At 37.1% G+C, this 16112-nt stretch overlaps 1 protein-coding gene across 1 annotated transcript in view; it reads left to right on the top strand.

The window, feature by feature from the left end:
- LOC142100286 (uncharacterized) overlaps window positions 1-15129 on the top strand; it is a 98451-nt gene extending 83322 nt beyond the window's left edge. Inside the window, exons 41-50 of the mRNA XM_075184214.1 lie at window positions 113-166; window positions 1236-1521; window positions 4735-4901; window positions 6064-6352; window positions 7987-8141; window positions 8956-9003; window positions 10120-10399; window positions 11335-11489; window positions 13457-13486; window positions 14027-15129. Of these exons, the coding sequence (XP_075040315.1) occupies window positions 113-166; window positions 1236-1521; window positions 4735-4901; window positions 6064-6352; window positions 7987-8141; window positions 8956-9003; window positions 10120-10399; window positions 11335-11489; window positions 13457-13486; window positions 14027-14631 (2069 nt within the window). The 3' untranslated portion in view covers window positions 14632-15129. The remainder of the gene's footprint in view (window positions 1-112; window positions 167-1235; window positions 1522-4734; window positions 4902-6063; window positions 6353-7986; window positions 8142-8955; window positions 9004-10119; window positions 10400-11334; window positions 11490-13456; window positions 13487-14026) is intronic.
- The last annotated feature ends 983 nt before the right edge of the window (window positions 15130-16112 follow it).

The following is a 16112-nucleotide window of genomic DNA, read 5'->3' as shown; positions in this document are numbered from 1 at the left end:
TTATAGCTTATCATTATTTTTGTTTTCATGATATATTATTGGGTTGAGCATAAGGGATCCAAACTTTAAATTTACCCTCCTTTCTTTACCTTATGATGTCTACTCTTTTTAGGTGAAAGCACTAGCTGGAATGGAGATGTTGAGCTACAGAAGCAGAATCATGGAGGTAATTTCTTACAGAGCATGAATTTAAAACTGTTTTTCATTTGCTGATAATTTATAGGCATCAGAAAGCCAGGGTGAGCTTTATGGTGTAATATGTTTAATTAAAATCAACTTTAATAAAAACACAGAGCTATGTGTACCAGAGAACATGTAAACTCTTTTTACATGAAACGCGTGGGTTATAGTTAGACACAATACATATCCCAGGAGTGGATTTACACTTGAAACTTTCTGTGCTCATTACCAACTGCAACTGAGGCCAGCTTTGTTTATAGAATACTATTGCAAATATGAACATATTTAGCAAAATGATAATATGTGGTATTTTCATTAAAACATTTGAGCTTGCATCCCAACATCAAGGATCGTCCTTTTTGTGAGTTCCTACACTCACATTTATGCTTCAAACAACACTTAAGCACTGTACAATCACCACTCAATATAAACTCACCACTCAGGCAAGAACCTGAACTTCAACAAAAGTTTGTATTTTGAATCACACCAAATAATCTTTCATAGGCTGGATAGACAGCTGCTAAGACAATATTAGGCAATATATGAAAACAAAATAGATAGGAGATAAGCCAGCACTTGGCTAAACCTTGGTTAATTGGAAGGGGCTGGCTACCTACATTTAGGCCATAAGATCTATATGCTTTAAAAGCTAGACATATTTTGATGAGCACTGGCTAGGATTTCTTCATATTAGCAAAAATGAGAAATGTCTTGTGGATCATAACATAGTTCAGGGGTAGGCAACCTGCGGCTCTCCAGGTGTTGTGAAACTACAAATCCCAGCATGCCTTGCCACCTATCTGCTGGTTATCTACTGGCAAAGCATGCTGGGATTTGTAGTTTCACAACACCTGGAGATCCGCAGGTTGCCTACCCCTGACATAGTAGGAGATAGGGGCTTGTGCTTCTCCAGTATCTGTCCACTTCAATTCTTTCCTTGTTATATGTGCCATTTTCTTTGTGAAGTCTGATGTTTTGATGTGTGATTGTATCTAATTGTTTGCACTTAATGATAGTTACTAATTCAGTGTGTTGTTTTTATTGGATCACATTAGCTCCTAATGTAGCTCCACGTGGCCTCACTTCCCAGTCCAGCTATTATGATGAGATGAGATTTGCTAAGTTAGCTGCTGATGGAAAGTTGTCTACAAGCTACTTCTCAGAAAGCTGCACTCACACAACTGTTGATCTGGGACCTTGGTGGCGTGTGGACCTGGTGTCTAGAATGCGCGTGTCCTCCGTTGCCATCACCAACCGTGGAGACTGCTGTAGCTCTCGCTTAAATGGAGCCGAGATCCACATTGGAGACTCTGAAAGACACGGCAGCACAAATAATCCCAGGTCAAATAAAATATTATTGCTATTATTATCATAGATTTGAAAAGACGCCTCAATGCTCCATAGCACTGTACAGTAGGGAAAACAGGACATGCATAAAACAGGGACATACAAGGCAGACAAAATAAATGCAGACATGAAAACAAAGGGTATGGAGGACCCTGCTCATTAGAGAGCTTACATTCTAAGTGGAAGAGGCCACAGCTGATACAAGAGGAGTGAGTGTGGCTTAGAGTGGAGATTGGGACAGTGTGAGGGTGCATTAGCGTGAATAGTATAATTTTGATTAAGGTAAGCTCTAGAAAAGAGACTAAGGAAATTGTGGTGTTATTAACAGTGAGGGAAATTTGAGAGTAGGTGGTGACTTTGGGAGAAGGAAGATGATGAGATCTGTTTTGGACATGTTGAGTTTTAGGTAGCATTGGAAAATCCATGTGGAGATAGCAGAAAGACAGTTGGTTACACAAGATAGTACAGAAGAAGAGAGGCCAGTAAAAGAGATATAGATTTGCGTGTCATTAGCATAGAGATAGTACTGGAGGCTGTATAAGTGAATTAGTTCCCCAAGAGAAGAGGTGTACAATGAGAAAAGGAAAGGGCCAAGAACAGATAGTGGCAGTGGATGGGATGATGTGCCAGAGGCAGAAACACTAAAGGAGCAGTTCAATAGGTAAGAAGTGAACCAGGAACTAACTGCAAAAGCCAATGTAGTGAAGGGTGTTTAGGAGAAAAGGGAGATCAGCAGTTGTAGACATTGCAGTGAGTAGATCATTTATCACATTGGTGAGAGCAGTTTCAGTGAAATGTTGGGGATGAAAGCCTGATTCCAGAGCGTCAAGAATGGAGTGAGAGGAGAGAAAGGGAAACAGGTGGTTGCACACCATTCCCTTAAGTAGTGGAAGACATAAATAGGGCAGTATTTGGAGGGAGAGGCTGGCTCGAGAGATGGTTTCTTTAGAAATGGGGAGATAAGCGCATGGAATAAAGGAGGATGAAAATGTGCCAATGGAGAGAGACAGGTTGAAGAGATGAGCGAGAGGTAGGCATGCAGGGGAGAAGAGAAAGCGGAGAAATTTGGAGGGAATAGGGTCGAGGGTAAAGGTTGTAGGATGAGATGAGTGCAGAGACTTTGTCTTGAGTTATTGTTGAGAATAAATTGAGTAGATTGGGAAGTGCAGTTGAAGGTGGATAGAGTGGGTGTATTGTGTGGAATTGGAATGTAGAAATATCTTGTTGAAAGGTGTTTTGAAGTAGGTTTCAAAATCATGGGTTGGAGTGGGGTGGTTGTTTAGGGAAGTGAGTTGAAGGTGGCAAATATGCAATGTGGGTTAAAATACTGGGGGATATTAGATATTTGAAGTATGTTTCTTTGGCAATTGAAAGGACATTGCTATAAAATGAAAGTATGAATTTATAGTGGAGGAAATCGGGACAGGAACGAGATTTCCGCCAGTGAGGCTGTGCAGTGTGAGAGCACTTTTGCAGGTAGCGGGTCTGTTTGATATGCCATGGTTGTGGTTTAAATCATTGGGGGCTGTATGTAGTAGCTGGAGCTGCACATTGTCTATGGCTATAGTGAGTGCTTTGTTGTAGAAAGAGGCAGCCTGATTAGGGCAGGACAATGTAGTCATAGGAGAAAGTAGTTGTTTTAGTGAAAATGAAAGTGGATTGGGTTAAGAGTAAATAGATGTTGTTGTTTTTAAAGAGGACAAGGTAAAGGGATTGTCTATCACAGTGAGTGCGAGATGAGGTCCAATAGGAGAGACCAACAGAGAAAATACGTAAGTAGTGACAGAAGAGACAGTGGTATGATGAAATTGCCTAGTATGAGAGTAAGCAAGTCAAAGCATAGTAAATAATTGAGCCAGGCTGTAAAGTTGTCAAGGAATTGGGAAATTGAACCTGGTGGGCGACAAATGACAGCAACATAAAGGTGGAGAGGATACAATAGATGGATAGTGTGAATTACAGAGGAAGAGAATTAGATGGAGGATTCACAGGGTATGGCTTGGAAGGTGCAGCTTGGAGAGAGTAGAATGTTTACTCCACCACCTTGTCTGTTTCTGGGTCTGGGAGTTTGACTGAGGAAGAGTCCCCCATAGGAGAGCACTGCAGGGGATGTACAGTCAGAGCTGGTGAGACAAATTTCAGTGGAGGTTGAAAGATTTAGAAATGAATGGATCATGAATGGATTCAAGTTTGATACAAACAGATCTGGCATTCCCTAGTGCACGGGGAAGATAAGATAGTGGAGATATGTGAAAAAAGGTTGGCGGGATTGGAAGTACAGAGTGGATGGAAACTTTTGGTGGAAAGAGAAGCATCAGCAGATAAGGAGGATTGTACGGGGCCAAGGGTTAGATGAGATGTCACCATCAGGTATGAGAAGGAGCAGGGTGAGCAATAGAACATGCAAGGATGATTTATGGGTGTGAGATTTATTTCTGTTTTTGTAGGCTGGTGAGTCTGGTGAGTTTAGGAAACAAAACAGTTAATGTGTGCAGACTATTGAGGAGGGATTTAGTGAAGGTGAAATAATAAGGGAGGGAGAAATAGGATGATGGAGAGACAAGAGGAGTTTGGGGAAAATTGTGGTGAAAATGAAAAGGAGACAAAAAGAATGTAAGTTTAGTATGTGCATGATGGATACAATGAATGTGTATTAGCTAGGGTAGGTAACGAGAAAGTGAGAGGAACAATTGATTGTTCAGTGAACTATAGGAGGGGAATGATAATTTACCACCCCCTGGCTGGGGTTAATAGAGAAGGCAATTTCTCCAGCTCTGACTCAGTGAGGTCTCTAGGTCTGACAGTTGGGTGAAGAGAGTCCAGCAGTCAAACAGAGATGGCAATAGCAATCACAATTGAGCTCAGTGGGCAGCTTAACAAGGACAGTTGAGCTCTGTGGGTCCCACAGCAACACAGAGATGATAGATCAATAGACCCTGAAACAGTCTGGTTTTTGGTGTAAAGTTGATCATTAGCGCTACTGTGACATTTGCCAACAGTTTTCATAAGTATCCAATGCTTTATATTTGTGAGAATAAGGAAAGGTGGGAGCTTGGACAAAGAGCTGAGCTAATGTGCAGTTTACTCTAACTGCCATCCACCATAAAATAATAATAATAATAATAATAATAATAATAATAATAATAATAATGTCTGAGACAGGAAGATGAATATGACATTCTCTCTATCGATGTGTGTTATTTCCAGGTGCGCTAAAATTAACAAAATTGGTAGTGGACAGACTGACATCTTTGACTGCGATGGGATGGAGGGTCGTTTTGTAGCAATTACTATTCCTGGTCGCAAAGAGTATCTGACTTTATGTGAAGTTCAATTGTTTGCTGAACCAATTGGAGACCAAAAAGAAGAAATCTGTATGTAGTGTAATTTTGTATGTAATGATAGAGGATATTGTGTTTTAGAATATGCAGTTCTTCACCATTTTTAAGTTTGAAGAATGCTCTGTGCAATATTTCATTGTTTTCTTAACTATGGCATGCGTTAATGAGCTGGAATGTATTCTATGGGTGGGTCACATGTACATCCATCAAATAACGTTCTGAACCTCAATTGGTTGAGTATAAAGGTTGTTATGGGCTGATTTAAAGTTGTGGACATATCCAGCTAGTGGATGTAAAATTTGCAGCTGGAAAAATAATACAACATGATATAGAGTTGTGAGGACATCACAGCCTGGCCCAACTCTAAACTGCAGTGTAAAAATAGAGTTGTCCAGGAGTTCAGCATGCAGAACCTTCAAGTGTTTGCCCTACATGCAAAAAAAGTTTGTATTTTCACCACCTGGGAGTAAAATATGAATTGCTCGGCTATACATTTTGCAGCCTTGCAAAATTGGCCTGTACATCTAAATCAGTCGTTAGTGTTTGGGTAGATCTAATAGCAAATTTTGACACATCTACAACCAATACCAGTGTCTCTCAATCTTGGTGCTTGAGACACACCCAGGGAAATATTATAGCTTTAATGTAGACAGAAACAGCGTGACACAATAACATGGTTTGTGAGCCTGGCATGTTGGATTATAAATATAGTTTTACACAACCAGTGAAAGTTAGGCCGCTCTGTCCTCACTTACACAATCACATTGGGTGTAGAGGTCAATGCCTGATATAAGATAAGAACTGTCATCTCCTGCTTCTAACAACAATGATCTTATTGGATACAAGTTGTTTTAACCCACCCACTTTAAAACTGGGTACACAAGGACACTCATGAAATGAAGAAGGAATGCAATAGGTGCTCTGACTCTAGACAAGCATACGTAAATAGAATTCTGAACGATTGTTTAAACATTTTCCAATGGGAATACGTTTCATATGCCTAGCTTATTTTTTATTTTAACCGTTTTTGATTTAAATAAAATATATATTTTATTACTAATTTCATATTAACTGAATTTTATTTTTAAACTTAATGTCCATAGAGCAACATTTACTACATTGCAAATTTTAATGAAGTTACAAAGAACACAGATTTATTTTTCTTAAAAAACCCATCTATTTCTTTGTATTTCAGACCATAATGTGGCCCTTACTGGCATTGCCACCCAATCTAGCACGTTCTCTTCTTCTGGAGATGCTCGACATGCCAACGATGGCTCCCTAGCCAACAATCACATTATGTCTCAATGTTCCATCACCCAACAGGACCTCTCACCTTGGTGGATGGTGGATCTACAGTCAGTCTACAAAGTCTTCTCTGTAGTCATCACTAATCGGGTGTTGGAATGCTGTAATGATAGGATCGTTGGAGCAGAGATTCGTATTGGAAGTTCACCAGAAAAAGGGGGAACATTAAATCCAAGGTCAATCAGTCTGTTACATAGTAAAAGTGAAAATGAGATATCATCAACATTTCTTCACCACTGAAACAATTTTGCTTTAATTGTTACAATGTGTTTTCAAGTGCCAACAATTTAGTTGCAAAAATTACTTAAAATATTCATATAGATCACACATTGTTTTGTTTCTCAATGAGCAAATAAATTCTCCTTAAAACAAGATTATTCTTTATTTACAATCTTCTCTACAGTACTGCAAGTTTGTGCCTAGCTAAATACTAATACTGCCATAAGGGGGTATAGTTCGAATGGTTTAAATATCTTAAAACATTTTTCTCTGAGAAACAAACAGAACATGACAATACACATGAGCATTGCTGGGTACTTCTTACCTAGATATTTTGGCAGTATTACAATAATCAGTAAGATGAACGAATTAACATCAAAGTCAGAGTAAAAGATCAGTCTTCATAAGATATAAACAATTCTAAGAATGCTCATATATAGTTGAAATAGTAAAAAAAAGTTAATTTTATAAAGTTTATTAGTTGTCTTTAGTCTAGTGAGTAGCTGACAGGTCCTCTTTAATACATTTTTATTAATTTACCATTATTGTGTTATAGCTGTTGCAAAGAAGGAGTCTGAAACATTATATATTTTTAAATGGAGTCAAATTTATTAGCTCTCATGTATACGGACTAACTAGTCTGGTTAGAGCAGAAAGTCTTCATAATACATTTGTATATATGTTTTATAAGCAATGATCTTACACAATGGGGCTTTAGCTTGGCACTGATTGGATAACTATTAATTATATGCACCTCTACTCAAAGAATGTGGCTCCTTAACACAATGGGCCTGATTCATTAAGGGAAAAAAAAAAAAAATAGTAACTTTGCACCTGGGCAAAACCATGTTGCATTGGAGGGGGAGGTAAATTTATAATGTGGGGACAGATTTATAGTTGGGGTAGGGCATGACCTAGATCAACTTTAAATTTTAGTGTTAAAATAAAGCTCTCAAGTAATTGTGTGCTACATGAAAAAAATAGCCAGCTATTTAACTTATGTGCAAAATAATAAACTGTTTTGCACCCCTTGCATGGTAACATGGTTTGTCCAGGAGCAAAACTCATTTTTTGCATTCTTTCCTTAATGAATCTGGCACAATGTGTTAAAATATGAGGCTTAGTCTCTGAGGTTTGGAGACACTAATTCCCTTATCAATGTTTTTAAATAATCCCAAGTACAGGACAGTACAGCCTTGGAGAAAGGGTACAATCCATGAGGCATGGAAGTCATAAACATTTTCATTCCTTGTAAAACTTAGCTTCATAAAATCTGAAGCACATAGTTCATTCAGTTACAATCATGGCTGCTAGACTCTATTTTGTAATCCAGACTAAATATTCAAACAATTCTGTATCAAGTGCTTACCTAGTAGATTTCATTTACAGAATGTTCTATAATACATTTGGGAGAAAATAACAGCATAAAAATAGACCTTTTCCATTACTGGAACAAATGTTTTAAAAATGTTTCTTCCCCTATTAAAACCTAATACTTACAAATATTCCTCTAATATATATATATATATATATATATATATATATATATATTCATATATGGATACATTTGACCACTGAGTTTTATCTACAGGTGTGGAATTATTTCATCCATGGAGTCTGGAGAGTCCCTCTTTTTTTCCTGCAATGGAATGGTCGGACAGTATGTGACAGTGACAATCCCAGGACGAGAGGAACATCTTATCCTGTGTGAGGTGCAGGTCTTTGGGGTCCCTGACACATCTAATGGTAAGCCTCAGCTTGTACTAAACAGACTAGCCTAAACACTGGGGGGAGGAAGAATATTCCTCAACACATTTGCCCACAAATGGTCGAAATGTTGCCCAATATGAACATAATGCTCCTCAACTGCTCTTAAAGCAAAATTCAGGCTTTTACTGATACAATAAACCAAAATAAACCAATAAACCAAAAATCTGAAGCGCTGTATTGTGATGTCATTTTTGGGACCAACTGTCTTTAGTGGGATGGTTTGGAAGAAGCAGATGGGGATTATTATCTTTTAAATCTGTTCCTGGCAGTGGATTGAGGCAAGTTGTTTATCACCACAGTATCTCAATCAGAGGGATAAGAAGTTATCGCTGCCTATACACAGTATCACAAACTGCAATAATGACATAATGATACTGGTCCAACAGTAGTGCCATATTGAATCCAATTGAATGCAGAAAGTCTCTACAGTCCCTCCGTCACATCAGAGAGGAAGGACTCAAATAAAACCAGAGCCACCCAGAGTGAATAATATGTAGAGTGCTTGAATTAAAAAGAGCATTATTGTAAATATCTGTAAGCATAATAGGAGAAAACAAATTGTCCATGTAAGTGTTCTTAGAATGTTGGTGACTTTGTATTCTCAAAATGCAAAGTGGGAACCAGGCTCATCTCTAACCAGTATTGAGGTGCAAATATGTGTCCTTCATAAAACTTTATCGGGTCCTGTAATAAAGTTTAATTATCTGCATATTGTTATATATACATCATGCTCTTTCCATAATTTTTGCACATGATCCTCATTGATTAATTTAATCTTTTCCTTTTCTAGGACATGTTACAGACGTAGATCAGCACATTCTGGATACACCACATGGAGGTAACGTTTTAGTTGGCAAAACAATTTTTGACTAACAGGAAAATATCAAGGAAATATAAAATAGCTGCAGTAATTCATGAGCTTTAAGCATTGTGGACATTATGTGGATGATGTTGATCATCCTTTGAAGTGTATTTATTAAACTGTTTAAAATCCTAAAGTAAAGTATTATGACCATCACTTTTATAATAGGGTTTGAGCCATTGTTATCGCCATCCTGAATTGGTGATAGAGATAGGAGGACAGAGGTGGCACTTGTACCACCGCTGTCATTGTTAAATAGGCTTCTCCATGCTTTTCTTGGGGAAGCCTTCTTCTGAGATTCCTGGTGAAAGCTATCATTGGTGATACACGGCTGTAGTCTTCGAACTCCAATTTTCATCAGAGAATAGGTTTCACCTTTCACTCACATTATGTACCTGTCTGTTATATGGAACACTTTTGCAAGCATCAAATCTATCACATCAATTGCATTAACAAGATTGAAACTTACCTGCTCATGAAATTGAATTATATTTGTTAGGCATGGGGAAGAAATCAAAGCCCTTGGAGGAAACCCAAACAACCAGAGGGGAACAGTGGTTGCATTTCTTCCTCTTGACTTGAAATCTTTAGCAAACGATTTTTCAGCTTCAGCCTTGGCTAACCTGATTTCCGTTTTACATACTTTACTACATTACTTTTAATTCCATGATGACTTTTCAGTCCCCTTTAGTTTTAACAATACACATATCCTCTTTTATGCACAGTATTACTTACTATGCTTTGTATTTAATGATATTGGTGGCATTTTATTCCTAGCCTTATATAGAATGTAATTGCAAGAACATTTATTTAAGTATCTTTTAATTTAAAAATACATATTTGTACCCATGTGACCTTATCTAAGATTACACTTTCCTAGTCTATAGCTCCCAAGTTCTCTTAGCTGATTAAACATTGATCTTCTAAAATTCCTACTTTTTGTCGCTCCCTTTTAAACAAGCCCTAAATAAAGTCTGCTTTCAGCAAAATTACTTATTCCTTTTGGCTTAATTTCATTGGCTTTTGATATATATTAAAAAAAAAACAACACTAGTTCAGTTTTATGTAATTTATGATATTGAATTTCCCCAGCTGCGAACGTGGCTTTACAAGGAAGTTCCTCCCAGTCCAGTCTCTACAACTTCTTCGGAGAGTCCAGAAATGCCATTGATGGATCTCTCTCTGGTAACTACTCTCAGATTCAGTGCAGTCAGACCACTCAGGAGCCAGGTCCATGGTGGACGGTAGATCTGAAAGGCGTCTTCACAATCTTCTCCGTGGCTGTCACTAATAGACGAGACTGCTGCTGGGAACGTATCAACAATGCAGAGATCAGGATAGGAAACTCTAAAGAATGGAGAAATAACCCCAGGTATATCTGTTATTTTTTTGGCTTGTTTCCTAACTTTATTATTTATATAGAGCTGTCTACATTGTTCGTGATGTTGAAAATATGTCATAGTGTATCCTAGTGGGCAGATCTTATCAATATTGTGTTTTGCATTGTTAAAATTATGAAATAAAGTATCCTGATTATATATAAATATATTTCAATTAAATATTCACATTAATTGAGTGATGGACCTGTTATATAACACAAAAGTGATGCTAACATATGTATAAACTCCAGTAAATATATCTGCATAAACAGTAAGTAGTGATGTCATCACTTATAATCAGCGAGTTGTGATGTCATCACCTAAGTGTTCACTAGGAAAACTTGTGTATTGTACAATCTTACTTGCTCATGAAATTGAATCATATTTGTTAGGCATGGGGAGGAAGTTGAAGCCCTTGGAGGACACCCAAATAACTAGAGGGGAACAGTGGTCAGCAGATCTTTCTCTTGACTTGAAATCTTTTGCAAACTATTTTGCAGCTTCAACCTAACGTGAATTATTAAAGATATTAGAAATTAAGGAAAGTGTATGTGGCTTGTACAACCTGTGAATTTTATATGGTCACAGAACTGTTAGGTGACTTCTAATATCCATATACTTTACAGTAGGAAGTATAATGAGCAACGCTACTAAACCATTTACATTCCTTACTGAGATAATGGTAACCCATTACAAAGACTGACAAAGAGTAATGTGGCTGTATACAGCTAGTTTGTGAATAAATAAATAAATACAGCAAAAATCTTATTTGAGCTATTTATAAACAAGCACTTTTAATTACTGCTCATATACATGTGATATATATTTTGTGGGTTTAAAAATAAAAATGGAACTGTAAATAAATTAGTTGAGACACTAGACATTGACCTGAAATAATTAAAACTCTAAATTGCACATTTTTGAACAGGTGTGCAGTCATCTATTCCCTGGGCCCCGGAGAGACTGGGTCATTCAATTGTCACGGGATGGAGGGGAAATATGTCACAGTGATTATACCAGACCGGGAAGATAAACTCTCACTCTGCGAAGTCCAAGTCTTTGGTCTTCCATCATCTTCCAGTGGTAAGATGTCATGTTGTCAGTGTGTACTGTAATTACCTTATATCTTGTAGTATACACACTGTGGTGCCAATGTACGATCAGATAATACCTTATATCTTGTAGTATACACACTGTGGTGCCAATGTATGATCAGATAATACCTTATATCTTGTAGTAGACACACTGTGATGCCAATGTATGATCAGATAATACCTTATATCTTGTAGTATACACACTGTGGTGCCAATGTATGATCAGATAATACCTTATATCTTGTAGTATACACACTGTGATGCCAATGTATGATCAGATAATACCTTATATCTTGTAGTATACACACTGTGGTGCCAATGTATGATCAGATAATACCTTATATCTTGTAGTATACACACTGTGGTGCCAATGTATGATCAGATAATACCTTATATCTTGTAGTATACACACTGTGATGCCAATGTATGATCAGATAATACCTTATATCTTGTAGTATACACACTGTGGTGCCAATGTATGATCAGATAATACCTTATATCTTGTAGTATACACACTGTGGTGCCAATGTATGATCAGATAATACCTTATATCTTGTAGTATACACACTGTGGTGCCAATGTATGATCAGATAATACCTTATATCTTGTAGTATACACACTGTGGTGCTGAGGTAGGATCAGATAATATCTTATATCTTGTAGTATTCACACTGTGGTACCAATGTACGATCAGATAATACCTTATATCTTGTAGTATACACACTGTTGTGCAAGGTACATTCAGATAATACCTTATATCTTGTAGTATACACACTGTTTTGCAAGGTACATTCAGATAATACCTTATATCTTGTAGTAGACACACTGTGGTGCTGAGGTAGGATCAGATAATACCTTATATCTTGTAGTATTCACACTGTGGTACCAATGTACGATCAGATAATACCTTATATCTTGTAGTATACACACTGTTGTGCAAGGTACATTCAGATAATACCTTATATCTTGTAGTATACACACTGTGGTGCCAATGTATGATCAGATAATACCTTATATCTTGTAGCATACACACTGTGGTGCCCAGGTACATTCAGATAATACCTTATATCTTGTAGTAGACACACTGTGGTGCTGAGGTAGGATCAGATAATACCTTATATCTTGTAGTATTCACACTGTGGTACCAATGTACGATCAGATAATACCTTATATCTTGTAGTATACACACTGTTGTGCAAGGTACATTCAGATAATACCTTATATCTTGTAGTATACACACTGTGGTGCAAGGTACATTCAGATAATACCTTATATCTTGTAGTATAAACACTGTGGTGCCAAGGTATGATCAGATAAAACCTTATATCTTGTAGTATACGCACTGTAGTGTCAAGGTACATTCAGGCAATACCTTATATCTTGTAGTATACGCACTGTAGTGCCAAGGTACATTCAGGCAATACCTTATATCTTGTAGTATACGCACTGTAGTGCCCAGGTACATTCAGGTAATGCCTTATATCTTGTAGTATATGCACTGTAGTGCCCAGGTACATTCAGGTAATGCCTTATATCTTGTAGTATATGCACTGTAGTGCCAAGGTACATTCAGGTAATGCCTTATATCTTGTAGTATATGCACTGTAGTGCCAAGGTACATTCAGGTAATACCTTATATCTTGTAGTATACACACTGTAGTGCCCAGGTACATTCAGGTAATGCCTTATGAAGTACAGATTGACAAAAACACATTGCAGTGCTCCAATACATTCATCAGGTGGACTGTGTTACAAGATGCTCTTGTTGCTGTTATAAGTGAATAAAATATGACTGAGCCGCATGATATAATAAAGCCTTTAAACCTTGCTGTAGCTGTTATATGTTTTATGGTCTCCTGACACTTTTCTCAAAAATACTTTTTTGTGAATTATTATACTACACCAGCTGTGATTGTGTTATATAACCTTAGAAACATTATTTTCATTTGTTTTCAGAAAAGCGCCAAGGCATTGTAGAAAGAGAAGGTAAGACGCTATTAATTCTAGTATGAAATATCCATATACTTTGGAATAAAACATGGAAACATGGCTTGTACTATGCATGCATATATAAAGTTATTTATATAGCACCACATAGTATTTGCAGTGCCCCACTAAATATATACCCTATATATGTGTGAACGATAAACGTAATGCAACTCTTAGTCCATTGATGTACAACAGGAGGCTTTTGGGTAGATATAGCTTCCTCTTGTCAATTTGCTTTGTCATTTTCTTTTATTATTCAAATATTTTTATTGGTATTTTAAAAAAAGAAAAGAAAAACAATATAAAAAGCAGAAAAGGACTGCCATTTTTTAAAAAAAATAAAGTTCCAGCACACAGGGGTGACCATGCCCCATAGAAAAATGTTTTGGTTGGATGGAGGTCTTGTGATGCATGTCAAGTCAACACTGAGATCGACTTAACAAAGTATAGTGAAGGTCAAAGACAGATATGTAATTCTCTTACAGATTCTGCACTTGAGACATTTTTCACATAACTTATCTGTATACTTTATTGTAGGTCTCAGTGGGAAGTCATTGATTTTTCCCAGCCAAGGAATCCAGGATTATGCCGTCTTACACCCAAGAGAACCCATGGACTTAAATGAATTCACTCTTTGCCTTCGTGTTGCCACTGAGCTCTCAGGCCAACGTGAGGTCATATTATTCTCTTATTACAATAAAGGGGTTGATTCACTGAATTTATGGAGAGAACTCAATGGTCAACTGTCCCTATATCTCAGAAGCAGTAAACATGGTGCAAAATTTTCCATACCTGATCTCAGTACATCTGGAACACATATCTGTATGACTTGGAAGTCTTCATCAGGCTGGACTGAATTGTGGGTTGATGGTAAACAGTTTCTGGGAAAAATCTACCAGAAAGGGCACCAAGTTTTACCAGGGGGTAAGGTGATATTGGGGCAGGACCAGGATGAACTTGGGGGCAAGTTTGAGGAAAAGCAAAGTTTTGTAGGTGAAATCTCAGATGTCCATCTGTGGAATTATGTTTTACCATCCAGTGCCATTAGAGATGTCTATAAAAGGACGTCTACCATTTGGGGGAACATTATCAATTGGGATTCTATTAAGTACACTTTATATGGAGATGTCAAAGCTCAGTGATTAGAAATTTACCATTAACAGTCCACATATAATGTCATGTGTCCAGCTACTTCTTTCCTGAATTTATGTCTGCCTGTCAGAAACGCTGCTCTATCTAATAGATCTATAATGCTGTGATTAAATTTGTGAAAATATTTGGTGTAAGATCTGTTTTTTTAAGCTTCCATTAAAGAAACTTAAAAGAGCACCTGTCAACTACACACAATGGAGGCAGACATTCTGTGGACTGTACAATATTAATAAGGCTAGCAATTCAGGAAACAGTGATGTCATTGAGTTTTAGTGAAGTCATATGGAGTTTCGTCCTCCAGGACTTTAACTGTTAATCTTAACTCTGTGTTATGAAAAGGTTCATTGAAATAGTTTAAGGAATTGTAATGAGAGTATAAAATTATTTGTAAACTTGCAATTCCCTTTCTCATAACTTTTCTGATGACCATAATCAAACGTGAATAATGATTTTAAAATATAACTAAATAAAGCACTAATATTCCATTATCAGAGTGACTTTGTGATTTTGTTATTTGTACTAATTGTAGATACACATTTTTTTTTACTTTACAAGAAATTCAGATTAACAATTCAGTTCCATTTTGCTACAGATCCCAAATACAGAAGAGTCAATCAGATTGTTTCTGGGTGTAAACTGAGAGGATGTAGCTCATTTCTTTTCCAACAAAGTATCAGAAGTGAAAAAAGTTTGATCAAAAAAATACAGGCTCAAATGCCCATGTTATGTATTTGCTGCCAAAGATGAATCCGTCTTCCTGCTTTACATATCGTACAATGTCTGCAGTTCATTTTTATTTATAATTATCCAGCCTTGTGGTTTCTGCAGAAGGGTCAAGTGTTTTGAGAGCAAGACCATTGTTACCAGGCAGTTAGACAAATAACAGAACTGATAGCTGCTGGTCAAGTGCTGTTGCAGAACCCGGGCTACTATCTTTTCAAACGGAAGTGATACATAGGTTCCTTATTCTCTAGCTCACAAGTGGATAGGTTAGAAGCAACACAAATATACAGTTATTTTTCAAGAAGAAGACAGTATAATCGTTAATTGTTAAACAGCAATTTGCAAATGGTCTTATTATCGATTGGGCTACATTGAAAGATACGCAATGCTCCTTGATACGCCTGGTTCAGGTTATCTGTATACTGGGAGGTTGGTTTCATATTGATGAAGAGAATAGTACATAAAAAAATCAGAAGAACAGGCAGATGGGACGTGTAGGTTGATAACTTTTTCTGTCTACCACTGGAGGACTTCATGTGCTGAATAATATTCCCACATATGAAGTGATGCTAAGCAGGAATGGACAGAATCCAAGTAAAATAAGTTCTAAATAAACCATTATCAAATCCTGTATCAGGGCGAGATATTGGTGCCAGGGCTTTTACATTGCAGATACTGTGTTGCATTGTGGCAATTTGGAAACAAAAGAGTATCAAGAAAATATGGGAATCCAGACGCCATCTAAACT

The sequence above is a fragment of the Mixophyes fleayi genome, chromosome 8, assembly GCF_038048845.1.
Source record: "Mixophyes fleayi isolate aMixFle1 chromosome 8, aMixFle1.hap1, whole genome shotgun sequence".
NCBI classification, from domain to species: Eukaryota; Metazoa; Chordata; class Amphibia; order Anura; family Limnodynastidae; genus Mixophyes; species Mixophyes fleayi.
This window is presented reverse-complemented; position numbering and strand designations above follow the sequence as displayed.